Consider the following 9,566-nt stretch of genomic DNA (forward strand, 5'->3'; position numbering starts at 1 on the left):
ATGATGATACCAGTAGGGACTAGCAAATGACAGATTAAAGGATACACTTAAGCCTCGGGTCATGCTGACTCGGTATGCCATGTTTAATATTTGGGTGTTATCTTGGGGCAGAAGGAGAACCACTGAAGACTTTTAAGTAGATAAACGATATGAAAAGAATTGTGTTTTAAAAATTATGTTCAGTGGTTTAATATAGTAATAAAGCTCTCCATGTCTTGGCTTGCTATGAGATTGTATCAAGACCTGGTCAACCAAATATGGAAATAAGGAAAAATCATTTGAAGCCCGCTTGACATCTACCCACCCTCAGCCTCATGCTAGCCCTCTGCTTACCTTGATTCTGTGAACCAGAGGAGCAAACAGAAACACAAAGAGCTCCACAGTAGCCATGGAGTTCTGGAAGATCTTCCTTCGGCTATTCTCTTCTTCATCATTGGAGCTGCTTTGGCAAGGCTGCCTCGGGGAACCCTGATTTTCTACCTGGTGGATGAAAGCACTGCTGCTGCCACCCCAGCTGGAACCACGGTCTGTGCCCCCAAACCGCTCGCTGTTGCAGTCCTGGGGGGCCTCCAGGAGCATCCAGTGCAGGGTGTGAAGGAGCTTCGTCTCAGCAACACCCAGTTTGTCCTGGTGGCCTGTGTGGGAACAACCACAGAGCCAAGTTAAGGCCAACTCTGCTAACAGAACAATGGATATCCACTTTGGGTCTGGGTAAAATATCCTTGCTTTGCTCTGTGGTTTGATTTCCTGGGAGACACTGGCATTTCTCTGTACCTCTTAAAATCTCTGCTAGAATGGCTCATTCTTGTTTCAGGGCTTCCTAACTGGTTAAAATCTCTGCAGAATAACATACTGTCATTGGAGGATCACATGTCCTCAATCAAATTATGTATGTGTGTGTGTGTATATATATATATACCTCCAAATAGGCAACATAATGGTTAAGAACATAGGATTCTGTAGTCAACTCCTCTACTTTAGACAGTGTGATCAAGAAACTCCTCTATAAAGGTAACATTTTAGCAGAGACCCAAAAAAGGGCAAGAACTGGATGGAAAATAGCATGTAGAGAGTGTATGCAAACATGAGGTGGGTGTTAGGACATGTTACCATGTGAGAAAAGCAATCTGGAAAATAATCTAAAAAGGAGGAAAAATCTTTATGCACATGCATACATATACACTCAGTACTACAAAGTGTAAGGGGTCACTTTGGGAGTTGAGAGGGTAAAGGAGACACAACTGATTGGAACTCATCTTGGATGGGTGATAGTTTTTAGCTTCCCTATAATCTTCTAATGTTTAAAAGGAAAATATATTCACATATTGCTTGAAACAAGAGAGACAGTTCCTTCCTTGGTAAGATGGAGATTATAGTGGTACCAATGGAAGGGGGCTTTTGTGAGGATTAAATGAGATCGTGTCTGCACGGTGCCTGGGAAAACAGTGAGTACCCAGTAAATCTTGTTACCATGAGGGTAGATGGCAACACGCCATGAAGAAGCAATGCAGAAGAACCAACCTAACTTGTTCCTGTTGGAAAGCAGGGTTGCAGTGCAGTGGAGGACGTGAGGCAAAGCAGCTTGCACCAGCTCCCATCTCGAAATGCTCTGGATGGCTTCAGAGAGGGCTGGAGAAAGGCCATGCAGTTTGTTTTCTACCAACACTCGTTCAAAGGACTGTAGATACCAAAAAAGAAGAAAAAAAAACATGTAAAATAAGGAATGAGAAATTCTGATTGATGAGAAAATGGACATCAAAGTACTACAAGATGCAAATGACGGATGAGATCCTATAGCATATACTCACACTGTATTTCATTGTATATGTTGACATATAATGGGTCAGTGAAAATTTCTTTGTATCCATTTTAGGTTTTTGATTTAAAATACATGACTTGAATTATTACACAATTTTTATTTTCACCAAAATAAGCTTCCTCTTTTAAAAAGAAGAGCACAACAACACATTTAACTGATGAATTCTTGGTTTTACTATTTTATAAAATGAGGCATTTAAAGGGTCTGTGGCAACTGAAGAACAAAGTAAAATGGCTTTTATGAAAGTGCTTGAGGATCGAATTTATGTCAATTTTCAACAAGCTTAAATAAGATGCATTTGTTTCAAGAAATCTGATTTTGGGGGTTCCTGAATGATTCCATGGCCGTGGCAACAACCTGGAACAAGACTTTCCTTATCTAATGCCTGTCACCATAAAAATACCTAATATATCTGTTGAGTAAAGAAAGAAAGGGAGGGAAAGAAGAAAGAAGGAGAAGTAAGCCATAAGTTTTACTTGTTTATTAAATTTTCTATCTTGTCCAGGGATACTTCCAGAGAGTGAAGCATCCAGAATAAATGTGACCTATTCAGTTTCCGTTGATGTTGTCTGGATGAGGAGGATATCACTATAAGGTTGTTGGGAAAGTATAGCCACCAAATATTAAAATAAATTTAATAAATATTTGTCTTGAAAGAACTGAGCCTGATTGCTGCTTGATGCCACAAGTGACCAAGAAAATTGTGGAGGTGTGCTCTAGAGTGATCAGAATACAAGTTCCAAGGATTCAAGCTCTATCATTGATATTATTAGGATACCAGAGAAAAAGACATGACTTAATACAGAGATTCTTCCAAAGAAATCTAATTACTTTTTGACTCACAAAAGGAAAATAAGAAATTTACCCTCATAATGAAAGGTATGCTGGGGATTTGATATAGAGTAAAAAAAAGAGATACAGTCCTTTTTTTTTAACTAAATAAAGACAGATCCAAATGCTTTTAAATTCTTCAGCCCTCAGGTAACTAAGTATTCATTACGTAAAGGGTGAGTATGTTGGGCATTAAGAGATTATTAAGAATTTATGCAGTCTTGTTGAAAACATTTTAGAGGATGAGTTGTATTTTATAATAACAGATTACTCTGGGTACTTAATGTCATCTTCTTCTTAAATGTTACTAGTATAACTTTGTATTATTTTTTAAACCCTTAAAATTGTTTTCTATATTTTTATTTCTCTATTTATGTGACTTAGTTATTTTACATTGGGTGACTTTATTAAAAATGTCAGACATATCTTTGCTGAGAACAGGAAAAAGTCAGGATTATTTTAAGCTAGTATAATTGTAAGTGTGATTTATAGAAGGCCCAGAGGTTTTTTTAAGTGTCAAATTACTCTACCTTGAGCTAAGTATAAGAAATTTCATTAAAAGGTCCTTATTAGAGAATTATGTTTTAAAAATATCCTTGTGGCAACTTTGAAGGGTAGGCAATACAACAAAACAAATTCCTACTTGAGTGTGTGTACCTGTGTTTAACTCTCTAATTGGCTTTCATCATTTAAAAAAAAGTTTATTTATTTATTTTTGAGAGAGAGTGGGAGTGGGGGAGGGGTAGAGAAAAAAGGAGAGAGAGAATCCCAAGCAGGTTCCACACCGTCATCACAGAGCCTGATGCGGGGCTTGATCTCATGAACTGTGAGATCATGACCTGAGCTGAAATCAAGAGTCAAATGGTTAACTAACAGAGCCTCCCAGGCACCCTGGTTTTCATCATTTTTAAAGCCCCTAAAGAATTTCAGAACTTCTTACTAGAAGTTCACCTACATAGTCATTGGCAAATATTCATGACAATGTCCCAATCGGTAGGTTCCCACTTTTAGGTTTTAATATATAAAGTGTGAAGACCTTTATTTGAGCTTTGAATTTTAATGAAACCTGTGAAAAGCTCATTTCCTTTTTGCTTCATGATTTCATGCCTTTTGTTTTCGATTTGTGAAGTGGGAAATTTTAGAAATACGGGATCCCCTTAGAATCTCAGGACAAGTGCTCTGATAGCATTATTTTCATAATTATTTTACATCATCAATTTTCAGACTTGCACCAAACATATGAGACATAAAGGTTCGGAACTGCATGCTACTTTGAGTATTCCATAGGTGCTCATCTCATGAGCTTCCCCTAGAACAGTCCCTATTTTATTTAAGGATTGGAGTACCTTCCCACCTGCTTCTCTGTAATCACTCCACCCTTTCTTCTCCTCCTCTACCCCTGTCTATCTGGGCTAAGGTCCTTCAGATGTGCTGTTCCCCTCTTCTGTTTTTTATTCCTCCCTCTCTCTTTTTCCCACATCTTTGTCTAAGAGCCACACTAGCAGGTAAACCTGACCTACCCAATGCCCTAAACATGGAAGCCATCCCACCCCTCAGCTGCCAGTGCCTCCAGTCTGCTTTGTTACCTCATTTTTCTTCATAGTGCTTGTCACTCTCTGGCTTATTATGTATTTTACTTACTTGTGAGTGACTTGACTTCCTTCCACCAGAATGTAAACTCTGTGCTGATTATTGCTCTATCCCATCATTTAGAACTATGCCTAGCACGTAGTAGGTGCTCAATAACATTTACCGAGTGAATTAATCTATACAGTCCGTACAACTTAATGCCTTTCTTTAGATTGAAATTGCCACAAAGAATATGGAAATAATCATTAAATGGTGAACATCACATACCACACATGAGGCTTCATATTGTTTCCCCAGTTTAGGCCTCAAAAATGCACTGAAAAATTAATAGAGATATTTGTTATAAGTAAAAATTATTAGCATCTTTATGACATTTTTTTCAAGAACAAGACATGGTTCTTATAAAACTCAAATCTCATGTCTCCCTATAGCCTGTTAATGAGCAGGTGTTGAACAGCTGACGACATTTGCTTTTCCATGTGTAATTACATATATGAAAGAGATACGGCTCTCTACATTTTCTGTATCCACTCTTCTTCTGAACACTTTTACCTAACCAGATTCTAAATTGCCAATGGTCAGGAGTGGTGTATGACTCATGTATGTAATTATATTAAAAACTAAAAATGAACACAGTTCGTGGGTTATGATTTCCAGAATCTAATTTGTTATCTGATACATTTCCAAAATAATAATAATAATAATAATAATAATAATAATAACAAGGATATGAATAATAACAATAATGGAAATCTTGTTTCCGGTTTATTGGAATAGGTTTCAGGTCTTTCCAGGAAAAAAAAAAATTCTTATAAAAAAATCCTCCTCAGGGTCTTGAACAGGAAGACTACATAGGCTGAATCCGAGCAAAAATGGTTAACAAGTGGGCATAGCAGATATTCGCCAAACGGGAGCTGGAAAAACAACAGGTCACCGGCCTGGAATTACAGCAGGAGATGGAGGGGAAATTGGACGCAAGAGCACAACCAGTCATAATTATCTTCACTACTTCCCCGCCCCCTCTTCCTAGGCTTTCTGCCCTCCCACCCCCTAAATAATGTATATATTTATTCAACTGCCAATCTGCTTGTCGCCAAACTTCACAAAATATTTTTTAAATGCGTGTTTTTAAGCAGGTGCTGAGGGCTTGCTTTCCAGCCCCAGAGAGGGAGCTGCAAGCCGTGGCGCGGCCTCAGCAGCAGTGGCAGCGGCGGCAGTGGCGGTGACCCAGGCGGCCCCAGGAGCGCCCCCAGCCCAGGGCGGCCCGCAGCACGCTCTCTGCGCCCCTCACCTGGTTTGCCGCCACAGGAAGGTCTGGATGGGCAGGGGGATGCCGCGGCCGCTGTCCTGCTCCTGGCCCTCGGAGCTCTTCCTCTTCACCATGATGGTGGCTCCTGGGAGTCCTACTGCAGGACCCAGCGCTGGCTCCTCGCTAGCCGCCGTCTCCTCCTCCTCCTCCCGCTGCTCTCCCCAACTCTCATCCCCTCCTTCCCCGAGGCAGAGCCGGCTCTCTCCGCCCTGATCCCCCGTCCCTCTCTCCTTCCCCCACCCCTCCCCGTGCGTGGAACATGGCTGCGGGAGGAGGGGAGGGCTGGAGGAGCCGCGGAGCGGGGAGGGGGGCGCTCGGAGGAGCTGTCCTCCTCGCCGCCCCCGCGCTCGCTCCTTGCTTTCAGTACCTCCCACTGTGGACAGCGGCCCGCGCCGGACAGCCCGGCGGGAGAGCAGAGCAGCGGACAGGTTGAATGGCCGCGGGATGGCCCAAAAGGTCCACGCTCCGCATTGCACGCCGATCCCCCTGGCGCCTCTTCAAGCCCCAGGATTCGGCTTCCTTCCCTCCCAGCAGCACCCCAGAAAGTGCCCCCTGTCCTGCTTCCCAACCTCAGCATCCAAAGAATTGTCACGGTCTAGGGAGGAGGAGCTTTCGGAACCGCAGAACAGTCACCAACCCTGGCATCATTCGCACCTCTAGCAAGGAGGTCAGGAGTCCACCCTTGGGTTTTAGCAGAAGGAGCACGTGAAAACTATTAGGAGTGTAAACAAGGAAAGGATCAAGCCTGGCAAGATTAAGAAAGCTTGAAAGTTTTCTAATGGGAGAAATTATTTTTAAATGGCAATCACAAGAAATTAATCTTGCTCATTTTGCTAAAGCAGGAATATCCTCAAACTAACCAGTTATGTGTATCAGTTAATTATAACTTGAGAAAGAACACTTGAATCATGCTATTAGGAAATGCTGTTTATTATAGTCCATTAGTGTCCTTGGGTGACCCTGTCCATCCCAAAGATATCTGCCATTGTCCTTCAGTTGTTATAGTCAAATGTCTATATAGTTAATAGATGGATTACTGTTAGGTGTTTTATATAGCAGCAAAACAAATGGGGGTGGGGTGAAATGAAGCAGTTGGAGTAGAAAATCATTGCTGTGAATCCAACTACCTGCAAACAAATACAGTGTCACACCTCTTTGAACAATATATTGATGTAATGCATGAAATAGAGACTTAGACCCCAGGACCTGATCTCAACATTTAGAAATATTTCCAGGGTAATTAACTACATCCAATCCATATAGAATTCTATGGTATATATTGGTATGTTCAGTCACAAAATTAAATTATGCATTTAATATCTTGAAGTAATCTTTTAATAGGAATTTTGATATAACACAATTTATTTTTTTAACATATGCAATTATTTTCCGTCATTTACAATACAGTAGTTACAATGATACTCCAAACAGAAAAGCAAAGTAAAAAATCAAAACCCCACTTCTATTTCATGTAATTAGACTTATACAGAAATTAGAAGGTTAAGCAACAACTAGTTAATCACCTAATTTCACAGCTATCTGAAGTGGCAATCATTATATAGCAGCTTATCTATGATACATTCAAGATTCGTGATACAATTTATTACTCGTCCATAAGCTAAAACTCAGCCTGCTTAATACCTTTCCTTAAATTCCACCTCTATACTACAGTATGCTTGAGGTCCAGGCAAAAAAGTAGCTACCTTTTATATAGGAAATGGACGATTAAGTCTTTGGTGTTTGCTTATTTAATACATTCCGTCAAGAACAGAAATTACATGCTGTTTTTTTTTCCCCCCTAGGAAGTGTGTCTTGGGTTTTTCCCTTATTATTTTCTTTACTTTTTTTTTTTTTCCTCCTTTTTTTTTTTTTTGGTGGTGGGGGTGGTTATGTTTAAATGAAGTTGCTTTTACAATAGAAATTTTGAAACACAGAAAGATAGATTCAAAATAAAGTTTTTCCAATGTATATTTACTGAATTTATTTTATATGCCAAGTATCATGCTATATAGATTCTTGCTCATAAGGGACTCACAGCATTGAGAGGAATATAGACATGTAAAGAAAGGGGTGCCCTGGGAGACATGACACAGATTCGCTTATAAACAAAGGAACAAGGCAGAAAATAGGAGCAGAAATCAGATGGAGGAAGGTTTTCTATGGCAAGCTACAAAGTTTGGATGAGAAAGACTTTCAGTAGGACAGTAAAAATTTTGCTTCCATTTGAGTGTGACTGATATGACTGGGCTGCAGAGGCATTTTAGGTAAACAAGAGCTGTGGAGGGGAGTCCCAGCCTGGAGGTCAGAGAAACATTTCATCAGATGCTGAACTAAGGCTATGATAGCAGAGCTAGGAATACGAAGATAATTTTGAATGATACTACAGAGGTATAATTAGTAAGATTCAATAACCAAGCAGTAATAGGGAAAGAAAAATAGAACAGTGGTTAAGAGCTTAGATCATGAGCCAGACAGTTTTGTCTCTAGCACTAGCTTGTCCTAGATATAATACCCTGGGAAAGGTTCTTGGCCAAGGTTTCTGAGTAATAGTACCTTTCCCATAGAGATGCAATAGGATTAAATGTTAATACTTGTAAAGAATTTAAAAGATTCTCTAATCTGTGCTAAGCCTTCAGAAAATATCAAGCAAATCTAAGTTTTCTGTTTTGAGCAACTGAGTAAATGATGATCTCATTCAAAGAAAAAGTTGACAGGGAGAATTATGTTCTTATTTTAGATATGTGTATTTTAGGTATGTGTGTAGGAGCATTAATGAATTTTCCTTAAGCCTCTATTGGAAATTCCAATCAATATCATGAAGAGGCAGCTAGAATATGAGTTTGAGGTTCAGAAGAGTTCACTAGGTAGGACAAATCAATTTTTGTGGTTTACACTGTATAAAAAGTTTGAAACCATGGAAGTAATTAAAGTAAGCCAGGCAAATATATGAAAAGAAAAAGAATAAAGAGCCCAACTTACAAGTCTAGGGGACATGAACTTTAGTGTACTTTCACCAGCTGACAGCATGGGATAAGATAGTGGAATAGGCAGAGTTCTAAGAGGGCCCGCAAGATTCCCACCATTTGGTGTACATATGTACCTTCTCCCAGTTACTCAACCAAATACTAATTTACGTGCTACTATAACAGGATTTATATAAAGCTTAAAGTTTTAAAAATTATTAAAAAACTTTATTTCTGGGGTGCCTGGGTGACTCAGTCAGTTAAGCATCTGACTTCAACTCAGGTCATAATCTGATGGTTCATAGGTTTGAGCCCCGTATTGGGCTCTGTGCTGACAGCTCAGAGCCTGGAGCCTACTTTGGATTCTGTATCTCCTTCTCCCACTGCCCCTCCCCTGCCTGCTCTGCCTCTAAAAAATAAATAAAAACATTAAAAACCCCTATTTCTTTGAGCAGTTTTAAGTTTACAGAAAAATTAAACCAAAAATACAGATAGTTCCCATATATTCTCTCCTCCAGTCTAGTTTCTTCTATTATTAACAAATTGTATTTCTGTGGTACATTTATTATTACCAATGAACCAATATTGATATCTTATTATTAACTAAATCTATAGTTTAAAGTTCACTGTATCTGTTGTACAGTTGTACAGATTTTGCCAAATAATGTCATACATCCATCATTATGAATCATAAGAATAGTTTTACATCCTAAAAATCCTCTCTGTTTTACCCATTCCTCCCTCCCTAATCCCTGGCAACCACTAATATTTTTATTGTTTCTATAGTTTTACCTTTTCCAGAATGTCACATGGTTGAAATCACATAGTACATAGCCTTTTTAGATTGTCTTCTTCGCTTGGTATTATGCATCTAAGTTTCTTCTGTCTTTTGTGACTTGCTAGTTCATTACTTTTTGTTGCTGATCAATGTTTCATTGTATAGTTGTACCATAGTTGGTTTATTCATTCATCTACTGATGAACATCTCAGTTGCTTTTAATTTTGGGCAATTTTGAATAAAGATGCTACAAATATTTTATGTGCAGGTTTCAGT

General features: G+C 39.3%; 1 protein-coding gene across 1 annotated transcript in view; it reads right to left on the reverse strand.

Moving 5' to 3' along the window:
• Positions 1 to 5,704, reverse strand: part of UNC80 (unc-80 homolog, NALCN channel complex subunit) — a 221,640-nt gene extending 215,936 nt beyond the window's left edge. The window contains exons 1-4 of the mRNA XM_029933277.1: positions 5,532 to 5,704; positions 4,508 to 4,556; positions 1,522 to 1,678; positions 334 to 635 (exon numbers count right to left, since the gene is read on the reverse strand). Of these exons, the coding sequence (XP_029789137.1) occupies positions 334 to 635; positions 1,522 to 1,678; positions 4,508 to 4,556; positions 5,532 to 5,623 (600 nt within the window). The 5' untranslated portion in view covers positions 5,624 to 5,704. The remainder of the gene's footprint in view (positions 1 to 333; positions 636 to 1,521; positions 1,679 to 4,507; positions 4,557 to 5,531) is intronic.
• Positions 5,705 to 9,566: the final 3,862 nt, after the last annotated feature.

The sequence above is a fragment of the Suricata suricatta genome, chromosome 3 (genome assembly GCF_006229205.1).
Source record: "Suricata suricatta isolate VVHF042 chromosome 3, meerkat_22Aug2017_6uvM2_HiC, whole genome shotgun sequence".
NCBI lineage: Eukaryota > Metazoa > Chordata > Mammalia > Carnivora > Herpestidae > Suricata > Suricata suricatta.